This window comes from Schistocerca americana, chromosome 2 (assembly GCF_021461395.2).
Source record: "Schistocerca americana isolate TAMUIC-IGC-003095 chromosome 2, iqSchAmer2.1, whole genome shotgun sequence".
Classification (NCBI taxonomy): Eukaryota; Metazoa; Arthropoda; class Insecta; order Orthoptera; family Acrididae; genus Schistocerca; species Schistocerca americana.
In genome coordinates, this window is record NC_060120.1 from 661886655 (window position 1) to 661907020 (window position 20366).

General features: G+C 43.4%; 1 protein-coding gene across 1 annotated transcript in view; it reads left to right on the forward strand.

Annotated features, from left to right (window-relative positions):
• The window catches only part of LOC124594311, a 564901-nt gene that overhangs the window by 465693 nt on the left and 78842 nt on the right, over positions 1–20366 (forward strand). Inside the window, exon 3 of the mRNA XM_047132674.1 lies at positions 9369–9541. Coding sequence (XP_046988630.1) covers positions 9408–9541 — 134 coding nt within the window. The 5' untranslated portion in view covers positions 9369–9407. The remainder of the gene's footprint in view (positions 1–9368; positions 9542–20366) is intronic.

Consider the following 20366-nt stretch of genomic DNA (forward strand, 5'->3'; position numbering starts at 1 on the left):
GACGACGACAGACTTAAGAGTTCGTAGAACGTGTCCTGAGGAACAAACTGAAGGCAGGAATCCAAGTCCAGGAAAATAATCCAACAACGCTACAGAGCGCCGAAGCTATAAAAAGAGATAGGCCACCCCATTGGCAGAAGTTGTCAGTTTGTTTGCTGACGGATAGCAAGTGGAATTTGTTCCAATGGGCCTAACAACATTCAAAACGTCAGATGCCGTCGGACGCGTCCACGCCTTTCGCAATAACACTGTGAAACGTACGAACTCAAGTTTCCTACCAAAGGGGAGACATTAGGGCAGGCGTTGATACTTATGACTTTGGCGCACGGATTTGTGTGCGAGAACAATACCGAGTAGCATGGTGTAACTGGGGTATGACAGCGTGTAAGGGCGCCCATACTCGGGTCAAGGGAGGGTTCCGTCTCCAAACCTCCCCCTAGCGCCCAGGTAAAGGAAAGACCTATCAGGTGCTTTTCTTACAAGAAAAGCTTTGAAACTTGATATTACGCAAGTTTTTAACTGTGTCTCAACTGGGCGCTTCCCCTCCCTCTTGCAGACTATCGTGCGGGCGCTTTTCGTTTGTTGGTATGATGATCCGGACTGTAGGCACATTTAAGCCTCTTCTCTTGCAATGATGATCGCCACTGTTGTTCTCATAACTGCTGTGCGTCTTTACTTGAAATGTGGAGCAAGTCTCAACACGGAGAATGTGTAAGTGGCGATTTCCCTTCTTTCATGCGTTCTTCTGCAAGTACCATCTACTACTTTGTTATATCGAAGAAGTTACCTGGGTTCTCCATTACCCACATAAGATGAACGTTTTTATTTTCTTTTGGTTTCCTGATTTCCTCCCTATGCAAATTTTGCTTGTCACCGGCCCTTTTGATGTGCTAAAGATGGCTAGATTTTAATAAAATTCAATAAAATTACATAAATATATTTTTGATATAATAACAATTATTCTATTAAAACATTATTATTGTTATTATTACTATTACTATTATTATTATTATTATTATTATTATTATTATTATTATTATTATTATTATTATTATTATTATTATTTCTTTCTTTTCTCAGACGTTATGTCTGGTCAAAAATGGAAAGTGACGCGGACCTTGATCAAACGTGACTTCCTTTTAACTGTACAGTATGTTATATTGCATTTAGGAACTTTTGGGTAATTGAACATGTATCAATAATTACAGATTTCTGTAGTAGTATATATAAGTTTGGATGTAGCTGTACTGCATTGATCTACTGGTGGATATTGTGTGGTATGACTCCTGTAGTTAATAGTATAATTGGTATAATGTCAACTTTATCCTGATGCCACATGTCCTTGACTTCCTCAGCGAGTTGGATGTATTTTTCAATTTTTTCTCCTGTTTTCTTTTGTATATTTGTTGTATTTGGTATGGATATTTCGATTAGTTGTGTTAATTTCTTCTTTTTATTGGTGAGTATGATGTCAGGTTTGTTATGTGGTGTTGTTTTATCTGTTATAATGGTTCTGTTCCAGTATAATTTGTATTCATCATTCTCCAGTACATTTTGTGGTGCATACTTGTATGTGGGAACGTGTTGTTTTATAAGTTTATGTTGTAAGGCTAGCTGTTGATGTATTATTTTTGCTACATTGTCATGTTTTCTGGGGTATTCTGTATCTGCTAGTATTGTACATCCGCTTGTGATGTGATCTACTGTTTCTATTTGTTGTTTGCAAAGTCTGCATTTATCTGTTGTGGTATTGGGATCTTTAATAATATGCTTGCTGTAATATCTGGTGTTTATTGTTTGATCCTGTATTGCAATCATGAATCCTTCTGTCTCACTGTATATATTACCTTTTCTTAGCCATGTGTTGGATGCGTCTTGATCGATGTGTGGCTGTGTTAGATGATATGGGTGCTTGCCATGTAGTGTTTTCTTTTTCCAATTTACTCTCTTCGTATCTGTTGATGTTATGTGATCTAAAGGGTCGTAGAAGTGGTCATGAAATTGCAGTGGTGTAGCTGATGTATTTATATGAGTGATTGCTTTGTGTATTTTGATAGTTTCTGCTTGTTCTATAAAGAATTTTCTTAAATTGTCTACCTGTCCATAATGTAGGTTTTTTATGTCGATAAATCCCCTTCCTCCTTCCTTTCTGCTTAATGTGAATCTTTCTGTTGCTGAATGTATGTGATGTATTCTATATTTGTGGTATTGTGATCGTGTAAGTGTATTGAGTGCTTCTAGGTCTGTGTTACTCCATTTCACTACTCCAAATGAGTAGGTCAATATTGGTATAGCATAAGTATTTGTAGCTTTTGTCTTGCTTCTTGCCGTCAATTCTGTTTTCAGTATTTTTGTTAGTCTGTCTGTATTTTTCTTTTAGTTCTTCTTTAATACTTGTATTATCTATTCCTATTTTTTGCCTGTATCCTAGATATTTATAGGCATCTGTTTTTTCCATTGCTTCTATGCAGTAGCTGTGGTTATCCAATATGTAATCTTCTTGTTTGGTGTGTTTTCCCTTGACTATGCTATTTTTCTTACATTTGTCTGTTCCAAAAGCCATATTTATATCATTGCTGAATACTTCTGTTATCTTTAGTAATTGGTTGAGTTGTTGATTTGTTGCTGCCAGTAGTTTTAGATCATCCATGTATAGCAAATGTGTGATTTTGTGTGGGTATGTTCCAGTAATATTATATCCATAATTTGTATTATTTAGCATGTTGGATAGTGGGTGCAGAACCAGAAAGGACTTAATGAGTCTCTTTGGTATATTCCACGCTTAATCTGTATTGGCTGTGATGTGATATTATTTGAATTTGTTTGGATATTAAGTGTGGTTTTCCAATTTTTCATTACTATGTTTAGGAACTGTATCAATTTAGGATCTACTTTGTATATTTCCAATATTTGTAGTAACCATGAGTGGGGTAAACTATCAAAAGCTTTTTGGTAATCAAGTGCGTAGTGTAGCGACCTTTGTTTAGTTTTAGCTTGATATGTCACCTCTCCATCTATTATCAGTTGCTCTTTACATCCTTGTGTTCCTTTGCAACAGTCTTTTTGTTCTTCATTTATAATTTTGTTCTGTGTTGTATGTGTCATTAATTCCTGTGTAATGACTGAAGTTAATATTTTGTACATTGTTGGTAGGCATGTTATGGGGCGATATTCAGCTGGGTTCGCTGTGTCTGCTTGATCTTTAGGTTTCAGATATGTTATTCCGTTTGTAAGTGTATGAGGGAATGTGTATGGGTCTGCAATGTAACTGTTAAATAATTTAGTTAGATGTGAATGTGTTGAGGTGAACTTCTTTAACCAGAAATTTGCTATTTTATCATTTCCAGGGGCTTTCCAATTGTGAGTAGAATTAATTGCTTGGGTGACTTCATGTTGCAAAATTATCACTTCAGGCATTTGTGGTATCATCTTGTATGTGTCTGTTTCTGCTTGTATCCACCGTGCATGCCTGTTATGTTGTACCGGGTTTGACCATATGTTGCTCCAGAAGTGTTCCATGTCTGTTATGTTTGGTGGATTGTCTATTTTAATGTGTGTGTTATCTATTGTCTGGTAAAATTTCTTTTGGTTTGTGTTGAATGTTTGGTTTTGTTTCCTTCTATTTTCACTTTTTTTGTATCTTCTAAGTCGTTTGGCCAATGCTAGTAATTTTTTAGTTCTTTTCATCTAATTGCTCTATCGCTTCTTGTTGTGAGATTTTACCTAACCTTTTATTATTATTATTATTATTATTATTATTATTATTACATGTTATACTAGAATAACAAACTGTCTCCATAGCTGAGTGATGGAATTCCTATTCCTGCCTGTGGTGTTGGATGACCAAGTTGATTCCCGGTGTCTGCTTGGTATTTTTTCTGAGGTAGGGAGGTCTGGAATGGGGTGCACTCAGTCTCGTGAGGTCCAATCCATGAGTGGTGTTTGTTAATAACAATAATACTGACAATCATATTATTAATTTCTTTGCATCAGTACTTAGTAATTGCTGTAGCACAACATCTGGCAAATTGCAGTTCAGAGAAATACAACATTGGAAAAGCTCCCATCTGGAATTGTGCGAACAACATGTCTCGTGCATTTAATTTAAAAGCTACTATTGTAGCTCTAACAATTTCAGCGATGTCGTAATCTACAGAATAGAAAATGGAAATGTGTTTGCCGAAGAAAGCACAGTAAAAATACTCGGGTAGAAAATCAATATTGTAACGGACGCAGTGTCCACTCCGAGGCAAGTTAGTCTGGAACACAATAATTGAAAACTAGTCACTTCTTGAATACTGAAAGAAAAATAATATCTGAAGGTTGGCGGCTTGGAAATGTTGTAGTATATTTAAACTTCTAAAATCCAATATCCATACACCAACTGTGCCACAGTCAGTCTAGAAGGGACACACAGAAAGTTAAGACCGATGTATTGCTGATGAAAAACGAAGACAAATCTTACAAAGTTAAACTGCTGGTCACCGCGTCAGAGGCCACAGCTATTCAGTGTAGAGGCCACGAGTGGAGTAGGTCCATATCTGGTAGCTCCTGGAGGCAAGGTTGATGCGGACGGAGGAGGTGGTGGCTGCTCCAGAGTGATATCCTGATTGTGGAAACTGCAAGATCCCCTCGCTTCTAAACTGATATTGTTATTACTCAGCTTAGCCGCGAGTCCGTAGAGGGTGGTATATGTGACGTACAGTACAACTGGTCAGCATTTCCACCTGGAATTTGCTAGTGTAAGTCGTACCTTCCTTGATCCGCCTTGGTGGGTCGTGTCGTCGGATTTGCTCCTACCTGCGCGCGGTGCAGCTCTCGTAAATGTCGTCCCGCGCAGATTCTTCATTGGCGCATTGGATGTGTCTTTCGGTGGAAGCTAATTATCTGAAATTGCTGTCGATCAACTTTGGGGTATCTATTTACTCGAAATTAACATTCAGAATGCCGTAATGTCACTTTTATTTCTATTAGATCGATAATGAAACACTCATGTCACAAACTACTCGTAACCGAGAGCATGGCTACCATCGAACAAGACAGGAAGAGCTCTTAACGCCGACTGCCGACTTTGGCGCGCTGTCCGTATCTCTTACTAGTTTCGTCACAGTTCGTGGATTTCCGATCAAGTTCGTACTTATTAAGATATGTATTTGTTATTGGAAGGGTGTGAATTTTAACGAGGCAAAATTATAATAAATAGTTTTAAACATCCAGAGGCTCCTCCTAGTATTCATGTTGTAATAAGTGACTGTAATTATTAAGTATAAATAAACAAAATCTGTGACTTTGGCGCGAAGATGGCGGTACTTCCCGTCATGTATATTTCCCACGCTAACGCTTGTTGCTACGGTCCAGCGCCGAGTCCCACCCCACCCCACTACGCGCGGCATATGGTCGCTTCGTCGCCTAGCCAGCCAGCGTGGGAAATGCTCTCCGATTCATGGCCGGCCACGGACTACAGCACTTCCTAACTATCGTGAATACATCAATAAGACACAATAATTTATTAAAACTGGTAAAATTGTGTTCCTCACGTAAGAGGCACCTTACAAAATGCTTTCGCAGCCGGCCCCTGGCCCAGGAAACTCACTCGGAGCGAACAGCTCGAGAGTAGCTCAGGCGCCAGGATACTGCTAGAACTACTTCCGGTCACGCGATCCACTGAGGAGAAAACGTCCGCAGTTCCAGTGGCGTCTGGCTGCGCTTCGCTTGCTGCCTGATGGCCGGCTGGAGCGCCGCCATCCCTTGTCTGGTGTCTGAAGAGTTGTCCCCTATTAGATCTATGCCCACGTTGTGTGTCGGCTACTGTGGGAGTCAGCACCGACACAAACGAAGGAGAGAAGTTGCGATGGCAGGAAACCAAAATGATCTGTACAGAACACTTTAAATTTCATAAAACACTTTATTTCTAAGAAGGAAAGAAAGATAACTTCTGATGATGATGATGATGATGATGATGATGATGATGATGATGATGATGATGATGATGATGATGATGATGATGATGATGGTTTGGTTTGTGGGGCGCTCAGCTGCGCGGTCATCAGCGCCTGTACAAAGTCCCAATTTTTCACAGTCCAATTTTGCCACTGTCACGAATGATGATGGACGATGATGAAATGATCAGAACACAAACACCCAGTTCCCAGACAGAGAAAAATCCTCAACCCGGCTGGGAATCAAAACCAGGACCCCGTGATGCTAGCCACTAGACCACGAGCTGTGGCTCTCAGTATTGAAGTTGCTTGAATTGTTTGATATGCTTTCTGTGCCTTCTACTGGTACATGCAATTACTTCACTACTCGCAGAATGCGGGCTAAGTATCGTCTTCGTATTATTCAGTATTGATGCTCTAGGTGTCCGCGACCGAACTGGGCCCGACCAGCGGTGGGCGGCTGGTAATGCCATCGTTGACAGGGGGCGCTGAACTCTGTCTTCCTGGAGATTTGGGACTGCCCGCTCTTTCCATTGGCGCACGGTCATCGCCTTCTTGGTGCCGTTTCGCGGCGCTGCGCTGGTCGGTGTGCAGTCGATACTTTAGCACTGCACACAGGTAACTGTCGGTGTTGTTGGGTGCTGGCTGAGGAGCTGCAAGGCATCGACACAGCAAAGTGTTACCAATATTTCACTCAGCAGCAAGATAGTGATCACTGGCGTGAAGACTGTCGCTGTGTGAGATTATGAATGTGAGAAACGCTTTTTCTTTCAATCGTTTCCACTGACATTCAGAAAGTGTCAATCAGTTTCTTTCCTCTGTGGCGAGTATTTACCTCTGTCTTCCCTTACCATACTTAAATTACATTAACTAACGAACTGTTCCTGATACCTGCTGGTACCTGGTACGGTTAGCCTTTACCTAGAATGTTACCAGTCGAGTAACCAGTCCATGTGGGAAGGCACTCACACAAACAACTGAAAACTATCTGTGTCAAACACAGCTTGTAATTTCTGTAGGTCCTTGCCATTTTAGACACTCAGTTTACATACTACCATAGTCTCTGAAAGTTAGCTGTGAAATTTGTAAACTGATAAATGTAAAAATATTAGTACGCTATGTGATCAAAAGTATCCGGGCACCTGCCTGAAAATTTCTTACAAATCCTTGGCGCCCTCCATCGGCAATGCTGTAATTCAGTATGGCGTTGGCCCATCCTTAGCCTTGATGACAGCTTCCACTCTCGCAGGCATACGTTCAGATGCTGGAAGGTTTCTTGAAGAATGACAGTCCGTTCTTCACGGAGTGCTGCACTGAGGAGAGGAATAGATGTCGGTCGGTGAAGCCTGGCACGAAATCGGCGGTCCAAAACATCCCAAAAGTGTTCTATTGGATTCAGGTCAGGACTCTGTGCAGACCACTCAATTACAGGGATGTTATTGTCGTGTAACAACTCCGCCAAAGGCAGTGAATTATGAACAGGTGCTCGATCGTATTGAAAGATGCAATCGCCATCCCCGAATTACTCTTCAACAGTGGGAAGCAAGACGGTGCTTAAAACATCAATGTAGGCCTGTGCTGTGAAAGTGTCACGCAAGAAAAGAGGTGCAAGCCTTCTGCATGAAAAACACGACCACACCATAACATCACCGCCTCCGAATCTTATTGTTGGCACTACACACGCTGGCAAATGAAGTTTCCAGGCATTCGCCATACCCACACCCTGCCTTCGGATCGCCACATTGTGTACCGTGATTAGTCACTCCACACAACTGTTTTCAACAGTTCAATCGTCCACTGTTTACGCTCCTTACACCAAGCGAAACGTCGTTTCACATTTACCGGCGTGATACGTCTGGATCCTGATGCAGTTTGGAACTCCTGTGTGATGGTCTGGATAGATGTGTGCCTATTACACATTATGACTCTCTTAAAGTGTCGGCGGTCTCTGTCAGTCACGATGTATGCTTTTGTGCTGTACGTGTCCCTTCACGTGTCCACTTCACTATCACATCGGAAACAGTCCACCTATGAATGTCTGCGAGTGTGGAAATCTCGCATACAAACGCATGACACAAGTGACACCCAATCACCTGACCATGTTCTAAGTCCGTGAGTTCCGTGGAGCGCCCTATTCTGCGCTCTCACGATGTCTAATGACTACGGAGGTCACTCATACGGCGTACCTGGCAGTAGGTGGCAGCACAATGCATCTAACATGAAAACCGTATGTTTTTTGGGGTGTCCGGATATTTTTGATCACATAGTGTAGTTCTACTAAAACAGGGCTTAACAACTGTGTGCTCAGGCACGTGCTCGCTAGCAGAGTTGGGAGGGAGGGGAGGGAGGGGAAATGCGCGCACGTTTGAATGTGATTTCGCGTTCGTAGCAGATTTAACTAGCCATCTAAATGCTTTGAACATTTTACTACAAGGTAAAGATATGCTAATTACTCATTTCATAGATCGAATACGAGCTTTTAAAATGAAATTGACACTTTGGGTGAGTCAGCTGGAAACAGGAAACCTAGCTCATTTTCCTAAATTATCATCCATGCAAGATGTTCACAAAGACTGTGAACGTTATTCACATAGTTTAGTTGATCAGCGCTTTCAAGATCTGACAGCACTAGACAGTGATTTTGATCTGTTCTCTCCATATTCAGCGAATATTTAAGAGATTCGTCCTGAGCTGCAGCAAGAAATTATTGACCTGCAGTGTGACAGACAATACAGAGACAACTTTTAGAACAAGAAAAACATTTTGGAATTCTACAGACACTTCCCTCAGGATAGATTTCCTCTTTTGCACAAACTGGCGGCTACAATAATATCAATGTTCGGTTCCACGTATGTTTGTGAACAACCGTTCTCTGCAATGAAATGTAACAAGACGCGCCTGAGAAACGCGTTGTCTGATCGAAATTTAAACTGCACGCTGCGACTAAAATGCACAAGAACAATTACTCCGAACATAGACGCAATTGTAAAGGGCAAAAAGTAAAAGATAACCGAGAATCCCACACTTCAGTGACACCTTTTATTGTGTAGCAGTTCACAAATTAATGCGAATGTAGAGGCATACACTAAGCTAATAAAATTATGTAGCACGTGTGCATTGTCCTTTATTTGTTTCATTTGTCGCAGTAATAATTCGTGAGTGATATCCCTGCAGGTGGCCGCGGATTTACATTGACTGGCAGCAGCTGTTGTGTGCCCCACGTGACTCTCCCCACTCTCCGCTCTGGTCCGGTAGTGGGGGTAGCGTGCTCGTGCTGCTCCGTGCTCGCGCCTTGCTGCTTACAGCTTGCTCCGCGAGCACGTGTTGTGAAGCCCTGTACTAAACTGTATTTTGAGCTGTCAAGTATATTTTGAGCAACGTCAAAACCTCTAGCAACCACTCTAATCACGTGTGTCTGTTGTGTTGCAGGTGTTGGCTGCGACACGGCCGGCGCGATGAGAGAGCGTCATGTCCCGGTACTCCCGCTATCCTTTCCAGCCCGGCGCTGCCGCGGGCGGCCTGGGCCCCGGCGCCACCCACCAGACCGTCGCCACCACGCACCTGCCGCCGCACCACCACCACCATCACCAGCACCAGCTCAGGTCAGCCTCCACTCACTGGCGAACGGCTACCTTGTGCTTTGCTTACATGCATCCCCATTGTGACAGCTGGAAGAGGCCGACGTGTAGAACACACACTGAACTGACAGACGTCGTGGGTTACCTCCTAACATCGCGCCCGCCCTCTTTTGCGCGACGTACGGCAGCAGTTTTATGTGGCGTGGACTCGACATGTTGCTGGAAGTCCCCTGCAGAAACTGTCATGCTGCCTCTATAGCCGTCCATAACTGCGAAAGTATTGGCAATGAAAGATTTTGTGCACGAAATGACCTCTAGATTGCGTCCCCTAAATATTCGATGGGATTCATGTCGGGCGATCTGGTTGGCCAAATAATTCGCTACAGTTGTCCAGAATGTTGTCGCGTCCCAGCACAGCCTCACTATACCAGAATAAAGTAAGTGCAAAGTGCGTAGCGCAATCGGGACGTTAACGACAATGGGTTGGTTATAAATTGCTGTCAACCTTTACAGGGTGTTACAAAAAGGTACGGCCAAACTTTCAGGAAACATTCCTCACACACAAAGAAAGAAAATATGTTATGTGGGCATGTGTCCGGAAACGCTTACTTTCCATGTTAGAGCTCATTTTATTACTTCTATTCAAATCACATTAATCATGGAATGGAAACACACAGCAACAGAACGTACCAGCGTGGCTTCAAACACTGTTTCAGGAAATGTTCAAAATGTCCTCCGTTAGCGAGGATACATGCATCCACTCTCCGTCGCATGGAATCCCTGATGCGCTGATGCAGCTCTGGAGAATGGCGTATTGTATCACAGCCGTCCACAATACGAGCACGAAGAGTCTCTACATTTGGTACTGGGGTTGCGTAGACAAGAGCTTTCAAATGCCCCCATAAATGAAAATCAAGAGGATTGAGGTCAGGAGAGCGTGGAGGCCATAGAATTGGTCCGCCTCTACCAATCCATCAGTCACCGAATCTGTTGTTGAGAAGCGTACGAACACTTCGACTGAAACGTGCAGGAGCTTCATCGTGCATGAACCACATGTTGTGTCGTACTTGTAAAGGCACATGTTCTAGCATCACAGGTAGAGTATCCCGTATGAAATCATGGCGGTGAATCGAGGAAGTACAGTACATACTGACGAAACTAAAATGAGCTCTAACATTGAAATTAAGCGTTTCCGGACACATGTCCACATAACATCTTTTCTTTATTTGTGTGTGAGGAATGTTCCCTGAACGTTTGGCCGTACCTTTTTGTAACATCCTGTATATCGGAGATGAGAGGGAGTGAATCTCCTTGGTTTGAGGCAAATGAGTTTCCTGAAAATAGGTTATAGAATTGCAATGGTCAGAAAAGATTGGTTAGTTTCTATCAAGTTTATTCTCACATTTACTTATGTGAGGTGTTGGACCAAAACCCCGTAGTAAGATTCAGTCTATTTATTCGGACTTGCTACTTCAAATCTAATTGCTGGTACATGTAAGAAACAAGTACAAAGCAATCACTTGTTCTAGGTTAGCACTGAAATCTCTCTAAGTAATTGAGACAAAGACTGACAGCCTCTGTTGAGCACTATTCCAATGAAACTCTAAAAATCCTACTTGACCTGCAGTTCCTGAGTGCCCACCAGAGTCTATCACCGTCTTCTCGTAGTTGAAGTCTTTATCAGCTGTATCGGCTGCTATGGGCCTACTCGGCCCCGCTGGCCTCTTGCTACGGAATCTCTAAACTGCCGGCACTGGCTCTGAATCTGCATCTGAATCTCTGCATCTAGCTATTCCGCTGCGTGGCCTTTTATTTCGTTTCTCATGTACTTGGGTGCACACGAGTAGATTTATTTCACACGACCCTTTCATTTCTAAGTGATCGGATTGCACAAGAATGCCTATGGTTCCACCCGACACTTTCGTTTCTAGGTTCACAGAACTTAATTTGGTTGCGCACGTGACTGACTCTCTCTCTCTCTCTCTCTCTCTCTCTCTCTCTCTCTCTCTCTCTCGCTGTGTTATCGCCCTGGCCTTTGCGTCTTCCATTGCGCAAGTTTCATTCATGCTGCTTCCTCTGGCAGGAAGTCAAACACACAGTTATTTGATCAACAAGCCAGACTTGGCAGCCTCCGCCGCATATTCTGTCCCTACGTCCTGGTGGACTATTTCTTAATGTCGGCTGGCTGTTTGCGTATGGAGCCTGGGCTCTTATTACGGTCACAAAAGCAATAATAAAAATTAAAATTTTCTATGGTCACAACAATGTTCTTCAGACCAATCACGAACAGTTGTGGCCCAGTAACATGCCACATTGTCATCCTTAGAAATTCCACCCTTTTATGGGAACATGAAGTCCATTACGGAGCCACCATCAGCTTGCACAGCGCTTTGTTAATAACTTGGGTCCATGGCTTTATGTGGGTTGCGCCCTACTCGGAGCCTTACCGTCACCTCTTACCAACTGAAATCGTGACTCATCTGACCAGGCCACGGTTTTCCAGTCGTCTACAGTCCAGCCGATACGGTCACGAGCCAAAGAGAAGCACTGCAAGCGATGTCGTGCTGTCAGCAAAGGTACTCGCATCGCTAGTCAGCTGCCGTAGCTCATTAACGCCAAATTTCGCCGCTCTGTCCTAACGGATACGTTCGTCGTACGTCCCACATTGATTTCTGCCGTTATTTCAGACAGTATTGCTTGTCTGTTAGCAATGACAATAAATACGTCGCTGCTTTCTGACGTTAAATGACGGCCGTCGGGCACTGCAATGTCCGTGGTGAATGGTAATGCCTGAAATTTGGTATTCTCGCAGACTATTCATGAAATATTGAATTCCTTAACAATTTCCAAAATGGAATGTCCCATGCGTCTAGCTCCAACTAGTATTGCTCGTTCGAAGTCTGTCAATTCGCGTCGCGCGACCATAATCACATCGGAAATCTTTTCATGTGAATCTCCTGAGTACAAATAAAAGCTCCTTCAAAGCATTGCCCTTTTGTACCTTCCGCACGCAATACTACCGCCATCTGTATAAGTGCGTATCGCTATCCCATGTGTTTTTTTCACCTCAGTGTGAATAGCTGGTCATTTAAAAGGGGAAAACCATCAAGGCGCCAAGCAAAAAAATATCAGATCTCCATGAAATATAAAGCTTGCTTGGATATGTAAATTATCAGCATTTCTGCGCAACTGCACCAAATACGAGGGCCATACTGAAAGTCGTGAGGAACTCGTGCTTCAAATTCCATCAATAGAGAGACAGAGACACAGAGACAGAGACACAGAGACAGAGACACAGAGACAGAGACACAGAGACAGAGACACAGAGACAGAGACACAGAGACAGAGACACAGAGACAGAGACACAGAGACAGAGACACAGAGACAGAGACACAGAGACAGAGACACAGAGACAGAGACACAGAGACAGAGACACAGAGACAGAGACACAGAGACAGAGACACAGAGACAGAGACACAGAGACAGAGACACAGAGACAGAGACACAGAGACAGAGACACAGAGACAGAGACACAGAGACAGAGACACAGAGACAGAGACACAGAGACAGAGACACAGAGACAGAGACACAGAGACAGAGACACAGAGACAGAGACACAGAGACAGAGACACAGAGACAGAGACACAGAGACAGAGACACAGAGACAGAGACACAGAGACAGAGACACAGAGACAGAGACACAGAGACAGAGACACAGAGACAGAGACACAGAGACAGAGACACAGAGACAGAGACACAGAGACAGAGACACAGAGACAGAGACACAGAGACAGAGACACAGAGACAGAGACACAGAGACAGAGACACAGAGACAGAGACACAGAGACAGAGACACAGAGACAGAGACACAGAGACAGAGACACAGAGACAGAGACACAGAGACAGAGACACAGAGACAGAGACACAGAGACAGAGACACAGAGACAGAGACACAGAGACAGAGACACAGAGACAGAGACACAGAGACAGAGACACAGAGACAGAGACACAGAGACAGAGACACAGAGACAGAGACACAGAGACAGAGACACAGAGACAGAGACACACAGAGACAGAGACACACAGAGACAGAGACACACAGAGACAGAGACACACAGAGACAGAGACACACAGAGACAGAGACACACAGAGACAGAGACACACAGAGACAGAGACACACAGAGACAGAGACACAGAGAGACAGAGACACAGAGAGACAGAGACACAGAGAGACAGAGACACAGAGAGACAGAGACACAGAGAGACAGAGACACAGAGAGACAGAGACACAGAGAGACAGAGACACAGAGAGACAGAGACACAGAGAGACAGAGACACAGAGACACAGAGACACAGAGAGACACAGAGAGACACAGAGAGACACAGAGAGACACAGAGAGACACAGAGACACAGAGAGACACAGAGAGACACAGAGAGACACAGAGAGACACAGAGAGACACAGAGAGACACAGAGAGACACAGAGAGACACAGAGAGACACAGAGAGACACAGAGAGACACAGAGAGACACAGAGAGACACAGAGAGACACAGAGAGACACAGAGAGACACAGAGAGACACAGAGAGACACAGAGAGACACAGAGAGACACAGAGAGACACAGAGAGACACAGAGAGACACAGAGAGACACAGAGAGACACAGAGAGACACAGAGAGACACAGAGAGACACAGAGACACAGAGAGACACAGAGAGACACAGAGAGACAGAGAGACAGAGAGACAGAGAGACAGAGAGACAGAGAGACAGAGAGACAGAGAGACAGAGAGACAGAGAGACAGAGAGAGACAGAGAGAGACAGAGAGACACAGAGAGACACAGAGAGACACAGAGAGACACAGAGAGACACAGAGAGACACAGAGAGACAGAGAGAGACAGAGAGAGACAGAGAGAGACAGAGAGAGACAGAGAGAGACAGAGAGAGACAGAGAGAGACAGAGAGAGACAGAGAGAGACAGAGAGAGACAGAGAGAGACAGAGAGAGACAGAGAGAGACAGAGAGAGACAGAGAGAGACAGAGAGAGACAGAGAGAGACAGAGAGAGACAGAGAGAGACAGAGAGAGACAGAGAGAGACAGAGAGAGACAGAGAGAGACAGAGAGAGACAGAGAGAGACAGAGAGAGACAGAGAGAGACAGAGAGAGACAGAGAGAGACAGAGAGAGACAGAGAGAGACAGAGAGAGACAGAGAGAGACAGAGAGAGACAGAGAGAGACAGAGAGAGACAGAGAGAGACAGAGAGAGACAGAGAGAGACAGAGAGAGACAGAGAGAGACAGAGAGAGACAGAGAGAGACAGAGAGAGACAGAGAGAGACAGAGAGAGACAGAGAGAGACAGAGAGAGACAGAGAGAGACAGAGAGAGACAGAGAGAGGGTGGGGGCTGTAGCACAATAATTAGCGTGCAAGATCTGGACAATCATAGAGGGTGGGATTACAATGTTAGGCGCCTTGTGGGGCCCGTCAGGGACATGGCTGCCAGGAATAGAAAGAAAACCATAGTATACTCCGTGTGCATACCGGATGGAGTCATTCCAGATGTGGAATGGCTCCTCCCCGATGCCATGAAGAGCACAGGGTGCAGCCAACTGCAGGTGGTTGCTCACATCGGTACCAATGATGTGTGTCACTTTGGATCAGAAAAGATTCTCCGTGGTTTCGAGTGGCCAACAGAAGTGAAAAAGGCTATCAGTCTTCCTTGCAAGATGAAAGCGGAGTTGACCATCTGCAGCATAGTCGACAGGACCGATTGCGGGCCTCTTGTACAGAGCCGAATGAAGGGTCTGATTCAGACGGTTCTGCAACCATGTGGGTTGCAGATTCCTCGACTTGAGCCAAAGGGTGGTTGGGTTTCGGGTTCCGCTGAATAGGTTAGACGCCCACTAAACGCAGGAGGCGGCGACACGGGTGGCAGGGGCTGTGCGGCATGGACTGGGTGGTTTTTTAGGTTAGAGGATCTCGGGAAAACACAAGAAGGGCTTCAGTCACAAAGCGTGCAGGCCGAAAACAGGAAGAACGTAGATACAGGAACCATCGGTATAACAGTTGTAAAATGTCGTAGCTGTGTTGGGAAAGTACCAGAGCTCCAAGCGCTAATAGAAAGCGCTGATGTTCAGATCGTTATAGGTACTTAAAGCTGGCTAAGGCTGGAGATAAGCTAAGCTGAAATGTTTGCGGAGAACCTATTGTTGTTCCGAAAGGATGAGCTAAAGGCGATGGCGTGTTTGTTGCTGTTCGAAGTAATTTATCTTGTCGCGAAATTGGAGTAGATAGTTCCTGTGAGTTAGTATGTTAGTATGGGCAGAGGTCATTGTTGGCAACCGGAATAAAATAATAACTGAATACTTTTACCGACCTCTCAATTCAGATGATACAGTTGCTGACAGGTTCAAAGAAAACTTGAGTTTGGTTTCAAACACGTACCCGATTCATACCATTATAGTTGGTGACTTTAATTTACGCTCGATATGTTGGCGGACATGTTTAATTCCGGAGGTAAGCATAAAACATCATCCGAAATTGTGCTAAACGCATTATCTGAAAATTATTTCGAGCAGTTAGTTCATGAGCCCACGCGATTAGTAAACGGTTGTGAAAACACACTTGACCTCTTAGCAACAAATAATCCTGAGTTAGCAACGAACATCAAAACGGACACAGGGATAAGTGAACACCGGGTTGTCGTAGCGAAACTGAATATTGTAACTCCATATTCTCCAAAAATAAACATAAAATATACCTATTCAAAAAAGCAGATAAAAATTCACTTGACGCCTTTATTAGAGACAATCTCCACTCATTCCAAATTAATAAGTGTAGACCATATATGGCTTACATTCAAAGAAATAGTATTGGCAGCAGTTGAGAGATTTATACCATTAAATTAACAAACAACGGAGCTGATCCTCCTTGGTACACAAAACGGGTTACAACATTGTTGGAGAAACAACGAAACAAACATGCCAAATTTAAACAGACGCAAAATCCCCCAGATTGGTGATCTTCTACAGAACTCGAAATTTAGCGCGGACTTCAATGTGAGATGCTTATAATAGTTTCCACAACGAAACTTAGTCTCGGAACCTGGCAGAAAACCCAGAGAGATTCTAGTCGCATGTGAAGTATGTTAGCGGCAAGAAACAATCAATGCCTTCTCTGCGCGATAGCAGTGGAGATACTATCGAAGACAGTGCTGCCAAAGCAGAGTTACTGAACACAGCCTTCCAAAATGCCTTCATAAAAGAAAACGAACTAAATATTCCAGAATTCGAATCATGAACAGCTGCCAAAAGAAGTAAAGTAAAAGTAAATATCCTCGGATTAGTGAAGCAACTTAAATCACTTAATAAAAGCAAGCCTTATGGTCCAGACTTTATACCAGCTAGGTTACTTTCAGAGTATGCTGATGCATTAGCTCCATACTGAACAATCATATACAACACAAAGACTGGAAAGTTGCACAGGTCACACCAATATTCAAGAAAGACAGTAGGAGTAATAAACTTAATTACAGGCTCATACCATTAACGTGGACATGCAGCTGTACTTTGGAACATATATCGTGTTCGAATATTATGAATTACCTGGAAGAAAACGGTCTATTGACACACAGTCAACATGAGTTTAGAAAACATCGTTCCTGTGAAACACAAGTAGCAGTTGATTCGCATGAAGCACTATTGACAAGGGATTTCAGATCCATTTCGTATTTCTGGATTTCCGGAAGGCTTTTGACACTGTACCACACAAGCGGCTTATAGTGAAATTGTGTGCTTATTGAATATGGTCTCAGTTATGTTACTGGACGCATTATTTCCTGTTAGAGAGGTTCGTAGTAATTAACGGCAAGTCGTCGAGTAAAACAGAAGTGATTTCTGTCGTTCCCCAAGGTAGTGTTATAGGCCCTTCACTGTTCCCTATCTATATAAACGATTTGGGAGACAATCTGAGGAGCCATCTAAGGTTATTTCCAGATGATGCTGTCGTTTGTCGACTTATAAAGTCATCACAAGATTAAAACAAATTAGAAAACGATTTAGATAAAATACCTGAATGGTGCGAAAATAGGCAATTGACCCTAAATAACGAAAAGTTTGAAGTCATCCACTTGAGTGCTGAAAGAAATTCGTTAAACGTCGGTTAAACGATAAATCAGTCAAACCTAAAGGCCCTAAATTCAACTAAATACCTAGGAATTACAATTACGAACAACTTAAATTCGATGGAACACACAGAAAATGTTGTTGGGAAGACTAACCAAAGACTGCGTTTTATTGGCATGACACGTAGAAAAGGTAACAGATCTACTAAGGAGACTGCCTACACAATGCTTGTCCGTCCTCTTTTAGAATACTGCTGCGCGATGTGGGATCCTTACCAGATGGGGACTGACGGAGTGAATCGAAAAAGTTCAAAGAAGGGCAGCACGTTTTGTATTATCCTGAAATACGGGAGAGAGTGTCACAGAAATGATACAGGATTTGGGCTGGACATCATTAAAGGAAATGCGTTTTTCCTTGCAACGGAATCTTCTCACGAAATTCCAATCGCCAACTTCCTCCTCCGAATGCGAAAATATTTTGTTGACGCCTATCTACATAGAGAGAAACGATCACCAAGATAAAATAAGGGAAATCAGAGCTCGTACGGAAGGATATAGCTGTTTGTTCTTTCCGCGCACTGTACGAGATTGAAATAATAGAAAATTGTGAAGGTGGTTCGATGAACCCTCTGCCGGGCTCTTAAATGTGATTTGCCGAGTGTCGATGTAGATGTACAGACTTTACACCACACATTGCCATATTCTCTCTTCATTAGTGTCCATCACGTGACCGCTGCCATTAATTCCAAAGTGCCAGCGTCAATGCTTCTGTCATTGAATTCCTTGTTGAAGAGAGAAACGGGGTGCTGAAATTCACCTCAAACGTAAAGTGCCTGTAGTGATGCCTGCATGGACACCAGCAGTGTTAGGGGAGGGATGAAACATTTCACGGACGGAAACATGAGTATCAAAGGTGAGACTCGTAGCCATCGCCCTCGAACTGCCTCCATGAAACGAGAAAGGAAAGAGCTGATGAGCTCATTAGAGGAGACGGTTAATGAAATTAAGTTCAGTACAGTGGAAGAAGCAACTCAAAGCTTAGGCTGTGAAATCCTTGTGCCAATTGGGTCCCTCGTTTATTAAGATAACAAACTACAGCAAAGATCCATCATCCAAGATCTTCTTGACAGCTTTCAGAGTGAAGGTGATAATTTTTTGATGAGACAAGCGATGAAAGCTGGCTCCATCATTACGAACCTGAAACAAAACGCCATAGTATGGAATGGCACCACGTAGATTCGGTATCTCATAAGAAAGCGAAAACATTTCCATCTGCTGGGGAAACTACGGGCACTGATTTCAGCGTCGCCCAAGTTTGCAATCAGATTGGTCTTCTTGAACCTGGACATACCATTAATGTTTCGTTGTGTCCAGACGTTTTATAAGCAGCTCTGCCGTGCATTGCGCCATAAGCGCTCTGGGAAGAGCGTCCTGCAACAGGACAACGCACGTCCCCACATTGCTCCTGTTGTAAGTAGGCTGTTTAGGTTTTTTTTATTGGTAGCGCCACCTCTGTATGAAAATCACTGGCTGTGCTGTGTGCAGTCTGTGGCTGCTTTGCATTGTTGTAATACTCGCCATTGTAGTGTTAGGCAGCTGGCTGTGAATAGCGCGTAGCGTTGCTCAGTTGGAGGTGAGCCGCCAGCAGTGGTGGATGTGGGGAGAGAGATGGCGGAGTTTTGTAATTTGTCATGAACTGCTACATATATTATGACTATTAAGGTAAATACATTGTTTTTTCTCTATTAATATCTTTCATTTGCTAACTATCCCTATCAGTAGTTAGTGCCTTCCGTAGTTTGAATCTTTTATTTAGCTGGCAGTAGTGGCGCTCGCTGTATTGCAGTAGTTCGAGTAATGAAGATTTTTGTGAGGTAAGTGATTTCTGAAAGGTATAGTTTAATGTTAGTCAGGGCCATTCTTTTGTAGGGATTTCTGAGAGTCAGATTGCGTTGCGCTAAAAATATTGTATGTTAGTTTAAGCGCAGTCTTGTATAATTGTTCAAAGGGGACGTTTCATATGGCGACCCTGCCAGGATACCTCACTGGAATCTTCTGATTTTTTTCTTGTAGTTTGTGTAATTAGTGTAGCTTTTGTTTATTGCTAGCGCGTAATTATAGAGAGAGTTTCCATTGTAGTTGTAGTTTTTCATTGTTGTACAGTAAAACAGTTGTGGCATGCATGTAGATTTGCACCAAGTATTTTGCAGCTGCACTTGCAATTAAGCAGACATTATTTCCATTGCTATGTTATTTCATTTTGCTCTTCAAATTTGCTTTTCTGTGTTATCGTGTGAAATATTGTGAAAATTATGGCGTGTGAAAAACGTAATACTAGGCTCCAAGTAAACTGAGAAATGACAGTGAAGACGAAAGCAGTGTGTTAGCGCCGCAGAGTAATGAATTAACTACTGTTCAAAGTAGTAATTTGGTAATTGCGCATAGGGAAATGGAGCGGGTTGCAAATAATGGTGTACACAGTGGAACAATTAGTGAACAGGGAAGCATTATCGATCGATCGGTCGGCAACAGCTCGCCTCAGGAATCCGAAATGACAGGAAACAATCTCGCAAATACTGTAGATTCAGGTTTTGGGTCCTCACCGTTTTCTCAAATACGACACATTTTCTGTTTGTCAAAATGTGAATGTTGCCGGTGCAAATGCAGAAAGTCAGATTGCGTTGCGCTAAAAATATTGTATGTCAGTTTAAGCACAGTCTTGTATAA